This window comes from Eretmochelys imbricata, chromosome 10 (genome assembly GCF_965152235.1).
Source record: "Eretmochelys imbricata isolate rEreImb1 chromosome 10, rEreImb1.hap1, whole genome shotgun sequence".
Lineage (NCBI taxonomy): Eukaryota > Metazoa > Chordata > Testudines > Cheloniidae > Eretmochelys > Eretmochelys imbricata.
In genome coordinates this window covers 78,001,522-78,026,355 of record NC_135581.1, presented here as the reverse complement: position 1 = coordinate 78,026,355, position 24,834 = coordinate 78,001,522, and the positions used below count along the sequence as shown (strand labels likewise).

General features: G+C 47.2%; 1 protein-coding gene across 1 annotated transcript; it reads right to left on the bottom strand.

The window, feature by feature from the left end:
• Positions 1–2,053: 2,053 nt before the first annotated feature.
• MTFMT (mitochondrial methionyl-tRNA formyltransferase) lies at positions 2,054–14,197 on the bottom strand. The gene is made up of 9 exons (XM_077827897.1): positions 13,977–14,197; positions 12,220–12,432; positions 11,373–11,495; positions 10,533–10,635; positions 9,594–9,669; positions 8,973–9,064; positions 8,144–8,225; positions 6,391–6,473; positions 2,054–6,225 (listed from the first exon to the last, which is right to left on the bottom strand). The coding sequence occupies exons 1-9, from the start codon at positions 14,195–14,197 to the stop codon at positions 5,992–5,994; spliced, it is 1,227 nt and encodes a 408-aa protein (XP_077684023.1). The 3' UTR covers positions 2,054–5,991.
• Positions 14,198–24,834: the final 10,637 nt, after the last annotated feature.

Here is a 24,834-nt window from a genome sequence, read left to right as displayed (position 1 = left end):
GAAGCCACAGTTGTGTGACATCACAACTAATCAATGTCACAAGTGGACTCTCTCCAATTTGTCCACATCTTTCCTAAAGTCTGGCACCCAGAATTGGAGACAATACTCCAGACGAGGCCTCCCCAGTGCCAAGTAGAGCAGGACAATTAATTCTTGTGTCTTAAAAACAACACTCATGTTAACACACCCCAGAATTAAATTAGCCTCTCATAACTGCATCATATTGTTGACATACTGCATATTCAACTTGTGATCCCCCAAGTCCTTTTCAGCAGTACTACTGCCTAGCCAGTTATTCCCCATCTTGTAGATGTGCATTTTATTTTTTTCCTTCCTAAGTGTAGTACGTTGCACTTGTGATTATGGAATTTCATCTGGTTGATTTCAGAACAATTCTCCAATTTCTCAAGGTTGTTCTGAATTCTAATCCTGTCCTCCAAAGTGCTTGCAACCACTACTAGCTTGGTGGCCTCTACAAATCTCATAAACATACTCTCCACTCCATTTTCCTAGTCATTAATGAAAATATGGAATAAGTACAAGCCCCAGCACTGACCCCTACAGGGCCCCACTAGACTGCCACCCTCCATCCCCAGTTTGACAGCAAACTCTTGATAACTACTCTTTTAAGTATGTTTTTTTAACCAATTGTGCACCCACTTCATAGGAATTTCATCTAGACCACATTTTCCTAGTTTGCTCATAAGAATGTCATGTAGTATTGTCAAAAGCCTTACTAAAAACAAGATACATCGCCTGTATCACTTCCCCCACTATTCACTAGGCCAGTAACATTGTCAAAGGAGGAAATTAGGTTAGGTTGGCATGATGCATCCTTGACAAATCCATGCTGGCTATTCCTTATAACCCTATTATCCTCCAAGTGCCTACAAACCGATTGTTTAATAATTTGCTCTGGTATGTACCCAGGTTTTGAAGTTAGGCTGGCTGGTCTATAATTCCCCAGGTCGTCTTTATTCTCCATTTTTAAAGATAGATATTATGTTTGCCCTTCTCCAGGCCTCTGGGACCTCACCTGTCCTCCATGAGTTCTTGAACATAATTGCTAAGGGTCCTAAGATTCCTTCAGCTAGCTCTTTAAGTGCCCTAGATGAATTTCATCAAGCACTCCTGACTTGAATACATCTAACTTATCTAAATATTCTTTAACCTGTTCTTTCCCTATTGTGGCTTGTGTTCCTACCCCCTTGTTAATATTGCATTGAGTAGGGGCCACCATTAACCTTTTTAGTGAAGACTGAAGCAAAATAAGTGTTAAACACCTCAGCCTTCTTGATATCATTATTAGCTGTCCTTCCCCTCTACATGGAGGACATACACTTTCTTTCATCTTTCTCTTGGTCCGAATGTATTAAGACAATAAGAGATTCTTTAAAGTACTTTGCTAGATCTAACTCATTTTGTCCCTATATGCTTGTGCCATTCATTTGTACTCCTCCTTAGCAATCTATTTTGTTTCCACTTTTTGTAGGACTCCTTTTTGATTTTCAGGTCATTAAAGAGCTCCTGATGGGAGTCATAATGGCTTCTTACTGTTACTTTCTCTCTTTTGTATCTGCAGTGCGCCTTTAATATGGTCTCATTGAGAAACGACCAGCTCTCCTGACCTCCTTTATCCCTTATATTTTGTTCCCATAGGACTCTACTTAGTAGCTAAGTTTGTTAAAGGCTGGGTTTTTTTGTCAAGCCAAATAATTTTGCCTCAGTTTGACAATGAACTCCATTGTCCTGAGCTACCACAGTATTTTATAGAAGTTGTCATTCAGCTGATATCCAGCCTCATTCTTCCCAATAGGCCAGCTCCCCAGCCAGACAACGTCTCCCATGCCAGTTCAGCCAAGGGGAGGCTGTGATGCATCATGGGAGAAAAGTCTGGCCAGGGACTTTGGCCCATAGGATTATAGGGCTTCCAGTAGGCACCACACTTGAAGGGGACATACATTAACGCCAAACTGACCCCAAAATGACAGGTTTCAGAGTAGCAGCCATGTTAGTCTGTATTCGCAACAAGAAAAGGAGTACTTCTGGCACCTTAGAGACTAACCAATTTATTTGAGCATAAGCTTTCGTGAGCTACAGCTCACTTCATCGGATGCATAAAGTGGAAAGTACAGTGAGGAGATTTTATATATACACACAGACCATGAAAAAAATATACATTGTAAGGAGAGTGAACACTTAAGATGAGCTATTACCAGCAGGAGAGTGGGGTGGGGGGAGAGAAAACCTTTTGAAGTGATAATCAATGTGGGCCATTTCCAGCACATTTCCAGGAGTTAACAAGAACGTCTGAAGAAGGGGGGAGGGCAGGAGGGGAGGGGAAGGGAAGGGAGGGAGGAGATAAACAAGAGGAAATAGTTTCACTTAGTATAATGACTTAACCACTCCCAGTCTCTATTCAAGCCTAAGTTAATTGTATCCAATTTGCAAATTAATTCCAATTTAGTAGACTCTCGTTGGAGTCTGTTTTCAAAGTTTTTTTGTTGAAGGATACTCACTTTGAGATCAGAAATCGAGTGACCAGAGAGACTGAAGTGTTCTCCGACTGGTTTATGATGTTATAATTCTTGACATCTGATTTGTGTCCATTTATTCTTTTACGTAGAGACTGTCCAGTTTGCCCAATGTACATGGCAGGGGGGCATTGCTGGCACATGATGGCATATATCACATTGGTAGATGTGCAGGTGAACGAGCCTTTGAAAAACCAAAATGGTTTCATTTTGGGTCGAGACACAAGACAAAGTATGCTTATTTTCTCTAATAGAGAAATCGGAGTTTTCCCAGGAAAAAAAATTTTCATTTGGTGGAAAACACATTTCCCACAGAAAAAAACATTGATGGAAAATTTCCAACCGGCTCTCGCTGGGAAGAAGGCTTATGGAAAACAATGGAGGAAAAAACTGAAATAACAATTAAAGTTGTACATAAAACCTAGTCTGAGACCCATCTTGCTTTCAGAGATGCAAGAAAGATAAATGACATTAACAAGCTAATCTCCTTGTCCTTGGTGGAAAAGTTGAGCTAGAAAAAATTAGAAGAGTCAAATATCGGACCACTAGCTGAGAAGCGGGCAGAAGGCATTAGTTTGAGCATCTGTCTCAGTTTCTAAACACAGGCTCAGTTTAATATTTGTAACTCATAAAAGCGTAATAAGTTACAGCCCTATTTATGTGCAGTTATTTCAAAGTGACAAATTCTCAACACGATCCAGTCTTTTACCATGATACTGCGTCCAGGTTTACATTAGGAGTCAGAGGCCTAAACATCTTGGAAGAGTCTACGTTTTGGGAAACCTGTTACAGATTCATGGATAGACTGAGGGCAGTAAGAAAAATTTTGTGACGTGTATTCCATTAAAACGTTTTCCTCCATGTTATATAATGTAAGGCATTTTTCCTCTCTTGCCCAATGCATCTCAGCTATTTCTAGGATGCCTGCCACCTTGGTGTCTACACATTTAGAATAACTTTATGGTCTGTGTTTCTCTTCCAGCTTTAGTCACATCCTTCTTTACATCTGAAAGGATGTACACACACTGCCATTGAAAGATTGAGGTGGCCAACAAGGCAACCCTAGATAGACCAGGAGGGAGAGGTTAAAGCAGGAAGTCTGGGCATATCCAGAACTTGAAGCATATCCACCAACATGAGAAACTTTACTTAGTGACTGTGAGAACTTGAGCCATTTACTTCTATAGAACTTACACAACTTTTTGTAAAGTATACAGCCCTTAGGATTTCATTGATAACTTTGCAAAATATGAACTGAATGGAAACCGATGCAGTGTGTTTTCCTGAGTTTGCAAACAGCTCCAGTAGCTCTGTTGATTCTCCAGCTTCTCCCAAGCAGCCAAAAAGTGAAATTAGCAATACTCCAAAGTTTCACTGCTGCTATTCAGGACCTCATAGGCAATAGTAATGCAATCCAGAATCAAGTCAATGTCACGCTGCTTGAGAAAGCTACATATAGGAGCAGACATGAGTACTAGGGTTATTCCCAGAGAAGCTCTTTCTCTCTCCATCATCCCCCCACCAACCCAAATATTTTTCTTCCATCTTACCTCAGCAGGCAGGAGACTGGGAAGGGTAGAGTAGCAAAGACCAGCCCCCTTCACAGCAGCCCATACGTTCTGCAAGAGGGCAATACATAGCAGCTAGAAGGTTCCGAAGGGGAAAGGAGGAACAGAATGCATCTTCCCCCTTCCAGCAGCTAGAGGGTGGTGGAACTTCCAAGTTCTGTTGTACACCTACAAGCCAGAGGTTGCTACAATACATGGAAACCCCCAAGCAGCTTCAAGGATAGAAAGTTGCTAAAAATCCCAGCACTATATGCAATCCCCACAACTGAGGATGGCAGGCTTCTAAGAAGTTGCCCCTAGAATTCTCTGGTACCTCCTGTTTTTCATCTATACCTCCAACCGGTAGGCTCTAATAAATTGTTTGATACAATTTTCAAGTCCTGTTTATAAATGCCAGAGGTTCGTCCCATTGTTTTTCTAAACTTTAGTTATTTCCAGAGTTGGATGACTATAAACCGCTGAAGATAATTGTCCAAAATCTATGTAAATGACAACTTAAGCCTAGTGGCAAAGGTTAGTTTACAAGCATAACAAAAGCACTACCATAATACAAATCATAGTTCTATTAAATAATCTTAAATGTAAATATAAAGTCATTTTATGGGGGGGAAATTTCTACTTAGATACTTTAAAAGCACAATTTAATAAGAGTCTTGCAATTTTAATCTTGAATATGTAAGCACAGTGCAACTCTGAAAGACGAAAGCACAAAGCATGCAAGGGCTGGTGTTTGCTGGTTACTGTTCTGTAGCCAATACTGGCCAGTCCTGTCTCCTCTTTGGGAAAACAGGGCTTCTTGACCCTTTTTTCTTTAAAAATTGACACTCATCTGGTAGAAAAAAGTTTTTCTTTAAAAGAAAGTACTAAACTTCTGGCTGTTTCCTCTAATGTCAAGCACTAAAGTGGGTTTTTGAAAGATCTGTGTGATAAGCCTGGATGACAGAAAAGCATTCCAGACTGCTGTCATTAATCAACAGATATCCCTGCATCCAGATGAAGCAATAAAGCCTTCTACATTTTCCCAAAACATTATCAGAACAAAATACTGTTTCCTGTATTCTACAAAATTCAAAATGTTTGAATGACCATAAACAAACAGTTAATTCAATGTACGTGTTCAGTGCCAAAATTGTACTAGCTTTTCTTCCATTAGACACAACTTCTCTGGATGGCCGTCATCCAACCAAACACTAGCCAAATGGTGTGTACTCTAAGAGAACAATTCTAATTCCAGTGGGTACTGATTTAGAGGCTAAATTTCTGCTTTGTGTTTTCTAGTTTATTTTAGATAAAAGCATGCAAAATTACCAATATTATCCTCCTGGACAATTCCCACTTGTGGACTTCACTTGAAAATGTTCCACTAACGAAAAGTTACAAATCTGAGCCTGAAATACTACACAATTACCATATGCCTTTGTACAAATAAATATCTGGATCCAGTAGGATTTTGGCAGATATTACTTACCAAAATAGGTTTTGTTTCACACAAACAGGACCTTGCAGGTAAAAAAGTGTTTCTCATTAATTTCCTATGCCATTTAAGGACAAACTACTTTAAGTTTGTCAGATAAGCATAATTAAACAGAACTATATTGATCTACCCTCTGACAAAGCCACGTTGGAAAAAAAATCAAGCTTTTAAATTATTTTTTTACACAAAATTTAAATTGTCTAACAATAGAATCAGGGTTATTCATTGTCTTAGTTAGGCATTCACTAACGTGTGCTCTTCTCTTAAGGAATAAAACATAGTGCTTCGTAAAAGAGTAATGAAGAAATCTTCTTGGCTGATGATACCAATATCACACACTTTGCAGTTGAAGCGCCCTTAAAGAAATTCCTGCTTCATTTATTGTAATGGACGATGAAATACTTAATGTTTCTATTCATTTACAGCCATCCTGTTTGACAAATTTCATGCACTTTGTTTTATATTGTGCACCACCATTTCCTTTTCTTTCAGTCTTCTTCACTGTGGTAAGTTTGAGAGTATGAAATCTGCAGTCCCTATAAAGAGTTTTTGAATTCTGCTGGAACCAGGGATGTAAGTACCCATTATAGAAGTCAGCAGCTGTAAGCTTCTTCTTTAAAATGACAGTTTTGACTCCGACCCAGCCTTCCTAGAAAGGAAGATAAAAGATGCACACACTAAGGACTCTATCTACTAGCTAAGTTTGTTAAAGTCTGATCATTCTTATTTTAGGGTGCAGATTATTAAAAACAGAGGTAGCAGTCTAAAAATCATCTTCAGAACCCTGAATAGAAAGCAAAGGCAGAAAACATACCTTGCAACGTACCACCAATGTCTGTGACGATTTATGGTATAATACTGATCCTGGAACAATTCCATGCTCATTTAATAGTTGATCTGCAAACAAATAGGAACTTCTTGCATTTTCACGCTACTGAATAAGAGTAAAAAACATGAAACTTATTTTTATGCCTGTCTCTGAAACTAGACAGTTATGTAAAAAAGTTATGACAGTTACCGGTTTGCACAAAAAACCTCATTGTTCTTTATGATATATAGCAGAGAGGAGCAAGTCAGAGTAAGGGGTGAAAGTGTCCCATAAGTAACAGAAAATATCTAACATGGTCCCCAACTTTTCCAAAAGTATGCATAAGCTCCCTTGTAGTAATAACGGCATGTTTGCTCTCTAGGGGACTTAGTGAAGCCACACTCTGCAGTACACTGCTTTCTAATAGGTCCCCAAACAAAACAGTCACTGCAGTAGAGTAGATACTAGAGGTACCATTAACTTCTTCTGGATGTTACCCATCTCCCCTGAGAGAGGATTTCAGGAAACACAAAAGAGGCTGGCCTTCCCTATGGATGACCCAGGCTCAACAGGTCTACGCCTATAACTATTAATTTTACCAGACACAGAAAATAATAGTATCATAGAAATGGAAGGCTGGAAGGGACCTCAAGAGGTCATCTAGTCTAGCCACCTATGCAGAGGCAGGGCTAGGTAAACCTAGACCATCACCGACAGGTGTTGGTCCAATCTGTTTTTTAAAGACCTCCAACAATGGGGATTCCAAAGCCTCCCTTGGAACCCTATTCCAGAACTCAATTACACTTATAGTTAGAAAGTTTTTCCTACTACCTAACCTAAGTCTCTCTTCCTGCAGATTAAGCCCATTACATCCTGTCCTACCTTCAGTAGAGATGAACAACTGATCATCATCCTCTTTATAACAGCCCTTAATGTATTTGAGACAGTTATCCAGTCCCCCCACTCAGCTTTTTTTTTTTTTTAACAAGACTAAGCATATTCAGACTTAAACTTTCCTCATAGGTCAGGTTTTCTAAACATTTTATCATTTCTGTTGCTCTCCTCTGGACTCTCTCTCCAATTTATCTACATCTTTCCTAAAAAGTGTGGCACACAGAACTGGGAACAGAACTCCAGCTGAGTCCTTACCATTGCCAAGTAGAGTGGGACAATTAACTCCTGTCTCTTAAACACGACAGTCCTGTTAATACACCTCAGAACGACAATAGCCTTTTTTTGTAACTGCATCATATTGACTCATATTCAGGTTGTGATCCACTATAACCCCCAAATCCTTTGGCTAGGCAATAGTACTGCTAACAGTTATTCCCCATTTTGGATTTATGCATTTGGCTTCTCCTTCCTAAAGGTAGTACACTGCATTTGTCTTTACTGAATTTCATCTTGTTGATTTCAGACCAACTCTCCAATTTGTCAAGATCATTTTCCATTCTAATCCTGAAGTGTTTGCAACCCCTCTCCCCCACCCCCCCTTGGTGTCATCTGCAAATCTTATAAGCACATTCTTCACAGCATTATCCAAGTCATTAATAAAAATACATTGAGAGCAATTTATAAGTTTCTATGCATTTAGATGAGAATATTTAGTCTTGTTTAATTCCACTAGACTCCTAGTTAAAAACTTGCATCATGTAACTGTCGCCTAGCATAGCTTCATGTTCACTTCCAATTAAATTAAATCACTTTCAGGGTCTGTAAAATCATGTAGCAGAAAATGTTAACAGATTATAATAAATACCAGCAAAGCTACGGATGTTATGCACTTCCACAAAATCCAGAAGTTTAACAGTATTTCCCATCCACAATGTCTGCAATGGAAGCTGGAAATACATAAGGAGATATGACAAACTGAGAATGTTTCTACAGGAGTCTCCGTCAATTACTTTGTTTTTTCATGTGAAAAGTGTGGTAAACAGCTCTAAGGCAAAAGTTTAGGGACTATTCCTGGTCGGGTGGACTGTCTACAGGTCATCATGCATATAAGCATCTGATCTTTTTTGTTCTTCTCCTATTCCTTCCTCTCAAACTTCTTTACAACCATATTAAGCTACATATTAAAAAAAAATTACTCTAGCACTAACAGTGCATGATAAATACCTAAATACACTTGGATGGAGAACTCAAGAACTCCTATACCTGTGAAATTTTAACGCTTCACAAACAAGAAATGTGTGTACACAAACCTGGTATGTTTGTAGTTAATATCTGAAGGATACATTTGCATCCTTTAAAACAGTTAACCATAACTTTACTCAGTACTTCACAAATATAGCATCATTCCTCTGAATGAATGCACTCTCTGAAGTACCACACATATCCCCATTTTACTGACAGGGAAATTGAAGCAGAGAAGTTAAATAACTTGGCAAGGTCACAGTAAGTTAACAGAGCCAGCATTAGAACTCAGGAGATGTTCTTGGATCCATGTCCTATCCTCATGCAACGTGACTGCTTTGCCTCTCTAAAAAGAGCCAATCCACCATTTAAAAGGCTAAAGCATCAACACCCAATTAGGGTAAGATTTATCTTATAGGAAAGCTTCTAAAAAATTATTTGTTTTGTCTTACTGTAGCTCCTATGGCACGTTGTAGTCGTAATATCTGCTCAGGAGTTTGTTCTTCCCATTTTATACAACTCATAGCAACAGTGATTTTAGGAGCTAGAAAAAAGCAAAGCAAAAAAAGAGACTTTATATTTTTGCTTTGTGTTTATTTACAACTGAATAAGTGTAATTTGTAAAGCCATTAAAAGCATTTAAGTCTGTCTTCTTGTTGCACCACCAGCACTAGAAGATCACACAAGTTAACACCACCTATGCTCAAGCCGAAGAGTTAATTTTCTGGTAACGCAGACAGGAACAGCATGAAACCGATTAGAATCTTGAGATGTAGTCTTTACTTTAGTGGTTGCAGGGACTGTCAGAAAATTGTTACTCCTGGAATCTAAGGAAAGATTCTGCAGTGTTCTACCCCCAGCCTCCCCCATGATGTTAATCCTTTAACACAGAAGTCATTGGAAGTTTTCTGTTGATTTCAAGAGATACAGACACAGCCCTAAATAAGAACCAACACATACAAGAGTGCCCAAAAAACACAATGTAGGATCACAGGAACTGAATTCTATACCCAGGTAATATTGAAAAAAAAAAAAGAAAAACATACAATTTGCATTAAATACTCAGTACCTACCAAATGTTACTCCTTCATTTGGTTGCTCCCTTTTGTTTTTTAAACTTTCAGGTAAGTTTTTCAAAACTGAAATGAGCTGCAAAACAAAAAAAAGGCTTTGTACAGAACAAATTTAAATAGCACATGAGCATTATATTAGATATATTGCCAGTAGCATTCCTCCAAAACTTTTAAAGCCTCAAACATTTTGATCAGTCCAACTTTCTAAAAGCTCAAAAGAAACTCATTTCACTGAACTAAGAACACACTTAACTGTGCTATAAACTAATTTTTTCCAATTAAAATTGAAAATTCCTCAACCTTATGCTGGCAGCTAGCCTGCTAGTGTCACTGGGTGTAAAATCAAGTGAAAAATCTGCCACTGATTTCAATGGAAGCAGTGTCAGCCTGAGTATTCATACAGTGTGTTTAAAAAGTTGTTGTTTGGACATAGGCACTGGAGCACCCACAGAAAAAAAATAGTGGGTGCTCAATACCCACCAGCCACCCCTGAACAGCTGTTTAGCAGTGGGTAGGCGGCACAGTGAGGATGGGGCCTTGGGGGACGGGTGGAGTGGGAGCAGGGCCTCTTGGTGGAATGGGTGTGGATCACCCAACCCCGAAAAATAAAAGATAGTGCCTGTGTTCTGGACAGTTAAACCAGAACTAGTGTCCACTGGAACCAGTTAACAGACTGGGACACCAATACTGCCAATGCATCTTTTCAGCAACGCAGGATGCTCAGAACTGCCAAATTTCAGACCACCTATACCTATTTTCCTGTCAAAGTTTGCAGTTAAATCATGGTAGCATTAAAAGCAGTTAGGTTTGTGTATTGAGGGAATGTATGCCTTTGTTTTCTAATGCATTTACAAATAGCTCATAACAAGGAATGCTTCTCAGAATGGAAACTGAGGACAATGCAATGAATAAAGTGGACAGTTACTTGCGTAGGTTTACCATGTTTGCACCCAACTTTGATAATATTGCTTCTAGTTCTTTTGCTGTGCACTGAGAAGGAACAGCAAACTTTTCCTGCTTAATAATTGGACCTACATCAAACCTAAAAACAAAAAACATATGCGTTAGCTTCTTCCTCTAGTGGACTATCACTTCATTCACACTAGCTCTCGTGTACAATTTTGTTCTGAATATTGGACTTACAATTCCAAGTGCTTCACCTCAAAAGAAAAATGGCCTGAAATATTCAAGGTGAATTTCATACATTGTTGAGATATGTTATCCAACAGAAGTAGGACAGGAAGAATATTCCTCTAGTATAGCTAAAAAACAGACAGGTCCACAGTAAAGGGGCATAGCATGTACCTTTTAATGTACTCGGTACACTATGCCATTTCATTTTATGTTCAGTTTCAGAAATGAACAAGTTTGTAGAACCTGTGAGTACACCATCTAGCATCTAGAAAAGCAGATCAGAGGAGAGAGGTAATTTACCAGTTTCACTGCACAGTTGAGTTGAGATCGGTAGTCCTGCAGATCTCGTGCTATTTTTGACTTGTACAGCACAAAGTGCTTAACAGACAGCTGTGATAAATCAATTTGTCCACTCACAAGCTATATACATGACGAGTCACAGCAGTTCAGGTAAAACTTCTGAACTGTTTGAAAGTACTTAATATGAAACCATCTGTATGGGTGCATAGATGCATTTTAATTAAATGAAATTAACGTCAATACTATTTAACTTAAAAAGAATGAATATTCAACACAGTATTAACTTAATATTTGTTAAAGGCAGACATTGCAGTGATTGAATCTTTTTTAAAATGTTTGCTGTACCTTTTAGGCTTAATTTGCATAATTGTCACCCCAGTTACTGTATCACCATGAAGCACTGCGTGGACTATCGGTGCAGGGCCACGCCACCTTGGGAGATAGCTGGGATGGACATTCAAGACGCCACTGAATCAGAATATTTTAAAATTAGAATAGGACCAGTAATTCTGTAACACATATAAACGGGTATTAAACACTTATTATACTGAACTTCCCTCTTATAAAAACATGTTTTAGCTCTTCAGATGTATTGAAAATTCAATCAGTTTCACGAAGTCATATTTAAAATGCCAATCCTAAGAGCAAAGCAGCCATTTTAGAGTCATATTTACACAATACAGCTTTAATGTCTGGCAACAAGTGAACACGGGAATGGGAACAGAAGTAGTAAGGGGAACATACCACATATTTACAAGGACCTCTAACTTTTTTTAAGTCATTTCCATATGTCAACGTTTTTGTTTTTGAATCTACTATTGTTACAAGCAGCACCCAAGCTAACTGGAACAGATTCAAGAAAATAAATTTCGCTATTTTGTTCAGTTTATTAACTTTGCACATTTGATAGCCTTTCTGCATAATTAGTTTTCACAGTTTGCAGAGCTTGTGATGTTCAAAGCCATAAAAATCTGCTGCAGAACTCAGCAACAAGCTTAGTATTGCAATGACTCAACTTTTTTTGAAAAATGACTGATTTTTGAGTTGATGCTGTCCCTTTAAAGGGATTCTTCAGAATACAAAAGACCCAAGGCCCAGATGGTCTTTTCACATGCTACTGTAACCAAAGGCTAGATGACAAGAAACATATCATACCCGAAAACATGCTGCTGCTCCATCATGTCTGACTTACTATGGAAACTGAAGAATGAGGTCCTCACTCAGAAGACGCCCAAACGATGCCACCACCCCGACATCAAACTGGCCATTGGGTCCTGTATCCGGCCATTCGTGGGTTGGGAGTTGAAACTGTTTGGTGCAGTTTTTCACAGGAAGACCCCTCGGCAAAGGGGATGGCAGAGTCACCACCTCCAGCCTGTCTATGAGCGGCTCCTCCCTGGGCTCCCTGTGGCAGAACGACAAGGCGGCATATGCCAGTGGGTGACCAGCACAGCTAGGAAGGGAAGGCAAAGCCTCTCTACGAACAACAGGTGGAGAAACAGCTGCTCCTTTCTTTCTGCTCCCCCAGGCACCCCAACCTACCCCACCTCACGGCCCCTCACCACCACCCCTGCTGCCCATCGTCCTCGCCCCGGTCCCGTCTCACCCTCCTGCTTGTCTCCACTTCCCTCCCTCACAGTCTCCCACCCCTTCACAACCTCCCCTCTCAACCCCGTTACCGCCCCAGCCCGCTGCCCAACTCTTCCATGGTCCCCACTCACCACCCTCCCCATGATCCTCCCTCCTCGGTCCCTCCCTTCCCACCCTCCCATGCCAGCCCCCCCACCCATCCACCCCCCTTCTCCCCATCCTCCCCTCCCTGCTCACCCTCCCCCTGGTCCCACACCTCCCTTCCTCCCACCCCCACGGTCTCCCCCCAACCCTTCCATGGTCCTCCCTCCTCGGTCCCTCCCTCGCCAGCCCCCCCACCCATCCAGCCCCCTTCTCCCCATCCTCCCCTCCCCCGGTCCCTGCTCACCCTCCCCCTGGTCCCCGGCTCCTTTCCTCCCACCCCCACGGTCTCCCCCCAACCCTTCCATGGACCCGCTCACCCCCCCTCCCCATGATCCTCCCTCCTCGGTCCCTCCCTTCCCACCCTCCCATGCCAGCCCCCCCACCCATCCACCCCCCTTCTCCCCATCCTCCCCTCCCCCGGTCCCTGCTCACCCTCCCCCTGGTCCCCGCTCACCCTCCCCCTGGTCCCCCACCTCCCTTCCTCCCACCCCCACGGTCTCCCCCCAACCCTTCCATGGTCCCCACTCACCACCCTCCCCATGGTCCTCCCTCCTCTGTCCCTCCCTTCCCACCCTCCCATGCCAGCCCCCCCACCCATCCACCCCCCTTCTCCCCATCCTCCCCTCCCCCAGTCCCTGCTCACCCTCCCCCTGGTCCCCCACCTCCTTTCCTCCCACCCCCACGGTCTCCCCCCAACCCTTCCATGGTCCTCCCTCCTCGGTCCCTCCCTCGCCAGCCCCCCCACCCATCCACCCCCCCTTCTCCCCATCCTCCCCTCCCCCGGTCCCTGCTCACCCTCCCCCTGGTCCCCGCCTCCTTTCCTCCCACCCCCACGGTCTCCCCCCAACCCTTCCATGGTCCTCCCTCCTCGGTCCCTCCCTCGCCAGCCCCCCCACCCATCCACCCCCCCTTCTCCCCATCCTCCCCTCCCCCGGTCCCTGCTCACCCTCCCCCTGGTCCCCGCCTCCTTACCTCCCACCCCCACGGTCTCCCCCCAACCCTTCCATGGTCCCCACTCACCACCCTCCCCATGGTCCTCCCTCCTCGGTCCCTCCCTCGCCAGCCCCCCCACCCATCCACCCCCCCTTCTCCCCATCCTCCCCTCCCCTGGTCCCCGCCTCCCTTCCTCCCACCCCCACGGTCTCCCCCCAAACCTTCCATGGACCCGCTCACCCCCCTCCCCATGGTCCTCCCTTCTCTGCCCCCCCCCCGCACCTGGCGGCCTCCAGCGCCCTCAGGGACTCGGCGGCGAAGTCGTCGGTGCCGAAGAACAGCACCCGCCACGGTGGCTTTCCCCGGGGGACCCCGAGCTCGGCCAGCCCGCGGGCGGCGGCTCCCTCCCGCCAAGCCCGCAGCAGCCGTCCCCTCATGCTGCCCGAGCGCGAGCCGCGGAGCCCCAAGGCCCAACCGCTCCCGCTTCCGGCGTCGGGTCTCATAGTGACGCAAACACGCCACGCACACCGCCCGAGCACGGCCTAGCGCGATGACGTCATGGCTCGCGGGACTTGGCGATGGGAGGGGCCTGAGGAGGGGGCGTTGCCTGGGGGGCGGGGCGGGGCTCCGAGGACTGGAGAGGGCCGCAGAAGCTTGAGACCCCCGGCTGGATCCTCCTTTGTCCGGAGCCCGCACCCCCACCCTGCACCCCTCATTTCTGGCCTCACCCCGGAGCCCGCACCCCCAGCCAGAGCCCTCACCCCCTCCCGCACCCCAACCCCCTGCCCTGCCCGGAGCCCCCTCCCGCACCTGAACCCCTCATTTCTGGCCTCACCCCAGAGCCCGCACCCCCAGCCAGAGCCCTCACCCCCTCCCGCACCCCAACCCCCTGCCCTGCCTGGTGCCCCCTCCCGCACCTGAACCCCTCATTTCTGGCCTCACCCCGGAGCCCGCACCCCCAGCCAGAGCCCTCACCCCCTCCCGCACCCCAACCCCCTGCCCTGCCTGGTGCCCCCTCCCGCGCCTGAACCCCTCATTTCTGGCCTCACCCCGGAGCCCGCACCCCCAGCCAGAGCCCTCACCCCCTCCCGCACCCCCACTGCCTGCCCGGAGCCCCCTCCCGCACCCCCACCGCCTGCCCTACCCGGAACCCGTCCCACACCCTGAGCCCCTCATTTCTGGCCTCACCCCAGAGCCCGCACCCCCAGCCAGAGCCCTCACCCCCTCCCGCACCCCAACCCCCTGCCCTGCCCGGTGCCCCCTCCCGCACCTGAACCCCTCATTTCTGGCCTCACCCCGGAGCCCGCACCCCCAGCTAGAGCCCTCACCCTCTCCCGTACCCCAACCCCCTGCCCTGCCCAGAGCCCCCTCCCACACCTGAACCCCTCATTTCTGGCCTCACCCCGGAGCCCGCACCCCCAGCCAGAGCCCTCACCCTCTCCCGCACCCCAACCCCCTGCCCTGCGCTCCCTCCTGCACCCTGAACCCCTCATTTCTGGCCTCACCCCAGAGCCCGCACCCCCAGCCAGAGCCCTCACGCCCTCCCGCACCCCAACGCCCTGCCCTGCCCAGAGCCCCCTCCCGCACCCTGAACCCCTCATTTCTGGCCTCACTCCGGAGCCCGCACCCCAACCCCCTGCCCTGTGCCCCCTCCCGCACCCTGAACCCCTCATTTCTGGCCTCACCCCGGAGCCCGCACCCCCAGCCAGAGCCCTCACCCCCTCCCGCACCCCCACTGCCTGCCCTGCCCGGTGCCCCCTCCCACACTCTGAACCCCTCATTTCTGGCCTCACCCCGGAGCCCGCACCCCCAGCCAGAGCCCTCACCCTCTCCCGCACCCCAACCCCCTGCCCTGCGCCCCCTCCCGCACCCTGAACCCCTCATTTCTGGCCTCACCCCAGAGCCTGCACCCCCAGCCAGAGCCCTAATCCCCTCCCGCACCCCAACCCCCGGCCCTGCGCCCCCTCCCGCACCCTGAACCCCTCATTTCTGGCCTCACCCCGGAGCCCGCACCCCCAGCCAGAGCCCTCACCCTCTCCCGCACCCCAACCCCCTGCCCTGCGCCCCCTCCTGCACCCTGAACCCCTCATTTCTGGCCTCACCCCGGAGCCCGCACCCCCAGCCAGAGCCCTCACCCCCTCCCGCACCCCCACTGCCTGCCCTGCCCGGTGCCCCCTCCCACACCCTGAACCCCTCATTTCTGGCCTCACCCCGGAGCCCGCACCCCCAGCCAGAGCCCTCACCCTCTCCCGCACCCCAACCCCCTGCCCTGCGCCCCCTCCCGCACCCTGAACCCCTCATTTCTGGCCTCACCCCAGAGCCTGCACCCCCAGCCAGAGCCCTAATCCCCTCCCGCACCCCAACCCCCTGCCCAGAGCTCCCTCCCGCACCTGAACCCCTCATTTCTGGCCTCACCCCGGAGCCCGCACCCCCAGCCAGAGCCCTCACCCTCTCCCGCACCCCAACCCCCTGCCCTGCGCCCCCTCCCGCACCCTGAACCCCTCATTTCTGGCCTCACCCCAGAGCCCGCACCCCCAGCCAGAGCCCTCACCCCCTCCCGCACCCCCACTGCCTACCCTGCCCGGTGCCCCCTCCCACACCCTGAACCCCTCATTTCTGGCCTCACCCCAGAGCCTGCACCCCCAGCCAGAGCCCTCACCCCCTCCCGCACCCCAACCCCCTGCCTCAGCCCGGAGCCCCCTCCTGCACCTGAACCCCTCATTTCTGGCCTCACCCCGGAGCCCGCACCCCCAGCCAGAGCCCTCACTCCCTCCCGCACCCCAACCCCCTGCCCTGCCCGGAGCCCCCTCCCACACCCTGAACCCCTCATTTCTGGCCTCACCCCAGAGCCCGCACCCCCAGCCAGAACCCTCACCCTCTCCCGCACCCCAACCCCCTGCCCTGCGCCCCCTCCCGCACCTGAATCCCTCATTTCTGGCCTCACCCCGGAGCCCGCACCCCCAGCCAGAGCCCTCACCCCCTCCCGCACCCCAACCCCCTGCCCCAGCCCTGAGCCTCCTCCCGCACCTGAACCCCTCATTTCTGGCCTCACCCCGGAGCCCGCACCCCCAGCCAGAGCCCTCACCCCCTTCCGCACCCCAACCCCGTGCCCTGCCCGGTGCCCCCTCCCGCACCTGAACCCCTCATTTCTGGCCTCACCCCGGAGCCCGCACCCCCAGCCAGAGCCCTAATCCCCTCCCGCACCCCAACCCCCTGTCCCAGCCCGGTGCCCCCTCCCACACCCTGAACCCCTTATTTCTGGCCTCACCCTGCAGCCCGCACCCCCAGCCAGAGCCCTCACCCCGTTCCGCACCCCAACCCCCTGCCCTGCCCGGTGCCCCCTCCTGCGTCCTGAACCCCTCATTTGTGGCCTCACCCCAGAGCCCGCACCCCCAGCCAGAGCCCTCACCCCCTCCCACACCCCAACCCCCTACCTCAGCCCGGAGCCCCCTCCCGCACCTGAACCCCTCATTTCTGGCCTCACCCCAGAGCCCGCACCCCCAGTTAGAGCCCTCACCCCTCCCGCACCCCAACCCCCTACCCCAGCCTGGAGCCCCCTCCCGCACCCTGAACCTCTCATTTCTGGCCTCACCCCAGAGCCCGCTCCCCCAGTTAGAGCCCTCACCCCCTCCCGCACCCCAACCCGCTGCCCTGCCCGGAGCCCCCTCCCGCACCCTGAACCCCTCATTTGTGGCCCCAGCCTGGAGCCCGCACCCCCTGTTAGAGCCCTCACGCCCTCCTGCACCCCTGCCCCAGCCTTGAGCCCCCTCCCGCACCCTGAACCCTTCATTACTGGCCCCACCTCAGAGCCTGCACTCCCAGTGAGAGCCCTCACCCCCTCCCACACCCTTCCCCAGCCCAGTGAAAGTGAGTGAGGGCGGGGAACGTAGTGAGTAAGGGGCAGGGCCTCAGGGAAGGGATGGGGCAGGGGGTGGGGTATCTGGGAAGGGGCGGGGCTAGGGCGTTTTGTGCGATTAGAAAGCTGGCAACCCTAGCAGGTGCATGGTGCTCCTCACCCCGGTGTCCAAGGGAGCGCAGCCTTTGCGTTGGCAGGGCGAGGATAGCGACACGGATAACCTGAACATCTACCAACCTGAGTGTGCAGAGCTGCCCGGGCTGCGCTTAGCAGACTGTGTTAGGGTTTGATTTAAGACTATTTGTGTATTTTGACGTATGATGTGGACAATTTGTGTTTTAATGGTTATAAATATTTAACTTTTTGAATTGCAATGTCTACTGTCATGAAATAATTATGATCTGGCTTCCCCCACTGAATTTCCAATAACTGTGAAAATTTAAATCAATACAAAATGTTAAAAGTTTAAAAATAAACATCGCTATTATCCCTCAAAATTGTAAAAAAATAAAAATAAAATTCTACCATGCTTATATATATTATACTATGCATTATCTAGTTAGATATTACATTCTATTTAATAGAGAGAACATTATATTGTAAAATCAAAGGAACATTATGAAACCAATACAATAATTCAGGACTAATGCTTTCAGGAACAACAGTGTTCCTGGAAAAAGAATAGGAGGACTTGTGGCACCTTAGAAACTAACAAATATATTTGAGCATAAGCTTTCGTGAGCTACAGCTCACTTCATTGGATGCATGCAGTGTTCCTGGACTTACTGTATTTTCACTGTTGGATACTGAAAGACAACGAGGAGGCTCAAAATACCATGAGTAGCCAAGATCTTACATCACATCAGCCCTGTAAATGATACTCCAAGGTGTTAAATGCATCACACCCTAATCACAACGTTATGGCTCTCCAAATTTATTTAATCCCCTTTTTAGGAGCTACTTTAATCCTGTTTCCTGCTCCTGTTTTGTTCTTGCTGTGGCAAGCAGCAAAATGTCAGCTTCTGTTCCTTTTCAGAATGAAGCCTCATGGAAATTTCAGCTGCAACCAGGCAATTTTGTGAACCCAAGTGGTTTTTCGCCCATCTGTATGTGCTTTTTTTGATTATCTTCACAACCAGCAACACAGAATCTAAGAATCTCTTTCTTGAACATGATTTTGTAACCTTCAGGCATGTGTTTTAAACTGGCTACATTTAGACGGAGTACAGTGTGTAAACATTAAGTGGAAAAATGTCAGGCAAAAAAAGGGCGACTGTTGACACCAAAGTCACTGACTTCCTTCTGGTTCTGAGCAAGATTGACAATTAGATGCTGCGTTGGAAAAGTTAGTTCTTTTGGTGAGGCATGTTCTGTCTTAGCGATGGTTATAATTTAAGGAACATTCTGTTCTTGTAAAGTACAAGGTCAGGATAATCACTTAATGAACAGTCTTCTCCTGTAACATAAGAATGAAAATATTTTATCATCTTCTAAGAACATTCTTTTCTCTATGTTTATATATGTAACTCTGACTAAGTTTAATCAGAATTATGTGGTCAAATTTCCTACACTTCTAGATGACAATGTACCCTAGTAACTTTGACATTAAGAAGTTCTTCAGCATAGTATCTAAGAATTTGGGAATATTGTAGGTGGTCTAGTGTTGATATGGATTATTTACTCGTTAGATTACAGAATTTGTATAAGAAGCATATGCAGGAAAAGTTATCTATAGATGGCACTGTCCATTGAAGGTCATGTAATCTTTAACTTTCCAGTTTCATATTAAGCTCGGGCATAGAGGTCCTGCTCCCTTCCAGCTCTCCTTTGCCCAATTTTAGGTTTCTGGAGGTGGCACTGCTCAATGGGTATTTGGCCAGTGCCGTATCAGTGACTCTAGCCCCATGTGTGGCGGCAGAGAGGGAGCAGCGACTGGTGGTGGTGTGTAGGGTCTGTGGAGCTGCGCGCCACAGTGAAAAGCAGGTTGTGATGTGCAGTTGTGCATGTCATTGAAAGGCTCTGGCAGGGGGAAGGCGGCAGGGGACACCTCAGACAGCAGGGAGACTTTCCTGACAGCAGGGCAAGGCTTCGTCTCCCTGTGACAGGGAAAGATTCCAAACAGAGGTGGCAGTGGGACACGACACTGCTAAAACTAGGAGTGTGAATGGGGAAGGCACAGCTTGGATATGTAGAGAGCCGGGTAGTACGGTACATACCTTAAGGTTCAGATGTGTCTACTCACATAAGCAGTGCCTCACTGTCTACACGATTTATACTTGTGCTGGGGGTGCGTGCAGTGAATGTACTCTACACGCCCGGTAAGGAGTGTATGGTGTCAAATAGGGAGTGCCTATTTAACAGATATCTTGCCATCTATGCTGGGAAAACCACACACCCTAGGACACATGCCACACAGCCTGGGACAGGGAAAATCTATCGCCGGGAATCGAAATGTTTTGTTTCTAATCATCCATTCAGACTCAATTCTTACTTAATTCTGACTTACAGAATCAAAACTTTACTGTTGCTGGAAGTCTTCGTCCTGAATTGCTGTGTTGGCCCCATGAAGTCTAGTCTCCCTTTGATTTTGCACTATAATGTTCATTATATTACACACACAAAAACTACTCTTGTAGACAAAATAATGCATGATCGTGTAATAAAGACTTTATAATCATAATACATATGCACAAAAAATAGAATTTCCACCATGTGCTATCATATTGACACCCACATAGTTCATCAGCATGGTTGGAACCTTGAAATCCAACATGCAGATCTCTGCCACTTGAACTGGAGTTTCTGATAGCAGTAGTAGGTTGTCGTCCTCTGTGGAGACCAGCACTACAGGAGGATGGGACACTTTCAGTGGGTTTGATGGATATTTACTGAGAGCAGAGGAACGGTGGGACTCAGGACTCTTGGTTTCTGGTGAGGAGTGTGCTCTAGTGGTCACTTATTCTTTTGCCCATTCCCCCCAAACTTGACCCCTTCTGCCCCATCTCCTCCAACTTGCCCCTGTTTTGTCTCTTTCCCACCCTGACTCCTTGTCCCAGTCCCATCCACCTTGTCTAACCAATCCCTTCACTCCTACGGCCTCTCATCTCTGATCCAGCCTCCTTGTCCAGCAAGTCCTAGTCTCCCAGCTCCAGATTCCCCATTCCAGTCTCCCCAACTTACATTCCCTGTCTCTTTGCCCAGCCATTCCTCTTTCTCCCCCACCGCAGGCTCCTTCTCCCTCGTTCCCCTCCCCCAGGTCAGGCTCCTGTCCCCTCTGTATTTGAGTTAGACAACTTCCTTCTCCATGCTGGTTGGGCCCAGAAAGGGTTCACCAAGAGCACAGGAGAGACAAGCTCCCTGCTCTCAGTTCCAGTGCCTGGCCATGACCCAACCCACCCCTGCATAGAGCTGCAATAGCAGCGGAAGGCCTGCTCAGCCCTGGGCTGGAGCATGTCCAGGATGTAGAGAATCTTTGGGGCTTTAAGCTGTGAAGCTCTAGCAGGCCTCTACTAAGCAAGTTCAAACTGCAATATCTCAAAGGCATATAACTCGGGCAAATGTGGGTGGATTTTCAAGTGGGCCGCAAATGGCACATCCCTGAACAAATTCCCAGCATCCAAATTGCAAGTTCCCGCTCCAAACCTGGAGCATTTTGGCTGACATTTTTGGGGAAAAAAAAAAAATGAAAAGGTCAGCCCGAGGCAGACACCTGGCATAGAAAGTGTCCGCTTTGCACATCATATTTGGCAATGTTACAAGAAACAGAAAAAAGGGTGTTATAATTGGAAGTGTAACACAACAATAATAACAAGTGGTGCTGCCAGCCCTGCCTATAACATATGACTTGAACAGCTAGTATGTAATATACATTAGAGATGCAATACATCAGATCTTGAAAGATATCATTTTGCTTCTCACCCTCCTTTTATTTGCCCACTTCAATTCCAATGTGATTTTAGCAACCACAATCTCATAAGCATACAATCACAGGACTGGAAGGGACCTCGAGAAGTCATCTAGTTCAGTCCCCTGAATTCATGGCAAGGCTACATATTATCAGTGAGATCTAGAATTGTGGGGCATGAATCTGTCCAAATCAGAATGGCACCGTGGATAGGTTCAAAGCAGTGGAAAAATCAGGTCCTACTAGTTTGCGTCATCGTAAACATAATATCAAGTATACCTCTTGATCTCTCAGCCAACAGGAACAGCCTTCAGAGATGGCCATAACTGGAGCTGAGGGTGCTTAGTGCCTGGCAGGACTGGCTCAGTGAGTATGTCTATTGCAATGGAAGCTCAGGGTTAGTAGAATTCAAGTGAGCAGAGCCTGGGTTTGTTAACCTAGGGCTTGGGTGTCTACACTCAATTGTAACCCTGGGTTAGGAATTGTTGACCACTGAATGCAAACCTGGGAGGGGTGGTTGAATCCTGCCACCCATATCCAGACTTCCGAGTGCCCCCTTCCCCCCAAAATATGGCCACTCCAGCCCTTTGTTTATGGTGCAGCATGGGAAAACTTGACTGTCCACCAACCTTGACTGTTCAGAGGACAAAGGAAGCCAGACTGTGGGATACTTCTGGCAGACTCCCAGAGCATGAGTCCAGTGGGCTGTGTGTACACTGCAAAATAATAGGGCTAGAACCCTGGGTCCTGGCTGGACTCAGGCTTGGAGCCTCCACCCCCGTGGGATCCTGAGGTGGAGCCTTGGGTTAGTGTGATTTGTGACACTAAGGTGCCACAAGTACTCCTTTTCTTTTTGTGATTTGTGAGTAGATGGAAGGAGGGGTTAGGCCTGAGCCTAAGTTTGAACCATGGGCTTACACTGAAAAGAAAAAAAAATCCAGCAAGAGGGTGGGGCTCAGAACCTAGCCTCCAGCCCAAGCGGGAGTGTCTACACTGCTGTTTTTAGCCCCGTAGTGCAAGTCCTGTGAGTCCATGTCAGAAGACACGAGCTCTGAGACTCACTGCTGCAAGGTTTGGTTTGTTTGTTATATTTCAGTGTAGACATACCCTAAATGCCAACATTCTGAGCTCTTGGGGTGAAATCCTGGCCTTTTTGAAGTCAACAGCTAAACTCCCATTGACTTCAGTAGTATCAAGATTCCCTCTCAGGGGTCTAAGAGGGCTAGAAATGTATATTGACACCATCGGAAAATGGAGAATAAAAGATTCCAGCTTTCTGGTGACCGTCATTAATTCTAGCTAATGGTTCACAATATATCAGACTGGTCCTTCATTGGTAGATTTTCATACTGATTTGTAATTTAATATAGCAAATGTAGGCCTCAGAATCCTGCCAGCAGGTATACTTAAGGATTCTGGAAATACTGAAACTTCATGCTGAATTCTTGCCAGACTCATTTACAAAATAATTAGTGTTTTGTTTCTGGTGCTTTCATGAAATGGTTTGAAAGTCACTCAGATATATTTTACTCCCAAGCATTGATTCATGTCAGTACTGTAACCGCATAGTTCAACTAGCTGTTTCATTATGACACACTGTACGGTGTACATGAACTGTAATTAAAGGCTTGTCTGGAAATAAATGTTTATTGCACAGGCAAAGGCACGATTTTTATTGTCATTCAAATAAAAACCTCAGAGCCCTTGCTTTCCTAAGGGATTTGAGCTCTGATTTTGTATATGGCACCAAAAAAAAAGAAAAAGAAAAAGTGCTGAGTTATTCTGTAACCAGGTGTGTGGGGTCAAAGACACTGAAGGGATCAGAAACCTGTAATACAAACAGATAAGCAAAATCGAAATGCCAAGGACAGAGTCTGGTTTCTTCCTAGAAATACCAAAGACAAATCTGGGGAGGAGATGGAACACAAAGTCATGTGCTACCTTGTGGGTGGAGCCGAAGAGCTCAGATAAGGGATACAAAGGTGACAGTCAAAAGCTCTGGGGCATAAGGGCTCATTGGAGCCTGCAGGAATCTTTTCCATTATTTCAGACGGTGGATCAGGCCTTCAGGGAGCCTCAGCCACGCGCCATTCCCCCCAGGCGCACAACTTACTCCTGTGACCAGGAAGGGGGCTTAGGTCCATAGACCACTGAGTTTCCCCTGTGCAGGAGGAGTCCTCTGATGACTGAATAGTGCAGCTGCCCTAACACAGGACATGAACCAAATAATCACTGTGGAGCTATTGGACCTGCTCCTGGCTTCAATGGGAGCTGCAGATGGTCAGTGCCTCTAATTATTAGGCCCCTAAATATGATTTTCCATGCCTCACTTACATAGGCCTTCAAGTTTGGAAACGTAAGCTATAGTGCCAAACCCAGCATGGCTGGGCTTTAAGACCCCAATTAGGGCAATAGCATTCTGAAATCATAGATGATGATCAGCTTTAGTTGGATAGACCTTGGTGCTGGCTGGTCCATGCTTTCACTTGGTGACTGGTCTGTGTGGGTCAAGATCTTCCCCTCAGCCCCTTGATCTTCTGTTGAAGCCAACAAGTGAGGGGGATGTGACACAGTTTGGCCCTGTGATGGTGGAGGGAACTATTTGCTCAGTCTGATGTACACATTACATATGATCATTTAAAGGGGAAAGAAAAGCCATACAAACTCCCTGGGAATGGGTGATAATGCTGCGTCCGATGCGACAGAGCCCTTATAAATCATACAACTTGAAAGAAGAAGGAAAAAGACACTATAGAAAGCCTGGGAGAGAGAATGTATAAATTACAGCAAATCCCCTGCCTTTTAGCCTTATGCCTCTCTCCTCAGGCTAAGTGAGCCTTTATGCCCCTAGGAATGGATTTTGAATGAAAAACTATAATCCTGTTTCCTGCCTGACTGAAGCTGAATAGTAAATCCTATCTGTCTGGGGAGTCTGAGCATTGGCAGGATAAGGTTTTATAGGGACGGGCAGAGAATGCTCTGAATTGCATATAGAGGGAGAACTCAAAGATAAATGATTGCAGGATGCAGCTTCAACACCAAAGAGGTTTCAGTTCAAATTGGAAAATGCTGAAGGCAGGGAGAGAACGTGGAGCCTGTGACAACCATTCCCTGACCATATGCTATTCATGATACTTGGCTGCTAGGAGCCTCACCACTGATATGGTATCTGGTTTTTCCTTTTTATTCACCGTTCAGTTGTGCACTCAGATGCTAAGATCAGACACGTGTAAAAACGCTAATGGTTTCTGTGACATTAATCCCTATTTGCAAATATGGCTGACATTAAAACCAATACGTTGGCATTATTATTGCATTGCAAAGTTTTACTGATTAATCAGTTAGAGTGTACCTGCAAGGGACCCGATCTGGCTAACTAC

Excerpts from the sequence above, each read along its gene's own strand:
- MTFMT (XM_077827897.1), bottom strand. The coding sequence starts at position 14,197 with ATGAGACCCGACGCCGGAAGCGGGAGCGGTTGGGCCTTGGGGCTCCGC. Across the intron at positions 8,226-8,972 it reads AACGTGCCATAGGAGCTACA|CTTCCATTGCAGACATTGTG; the intron begins GTAAGACAAAAC and ends ATGTATTTCCAG. Across the intron at positions 6,474-8,143 it reads TAACATCCGTAGCTTTGCTG|ATCAACTATTAAATGAGCAT; the intron begins GTATTTATTATA and ends ATTTGTTTGCAG.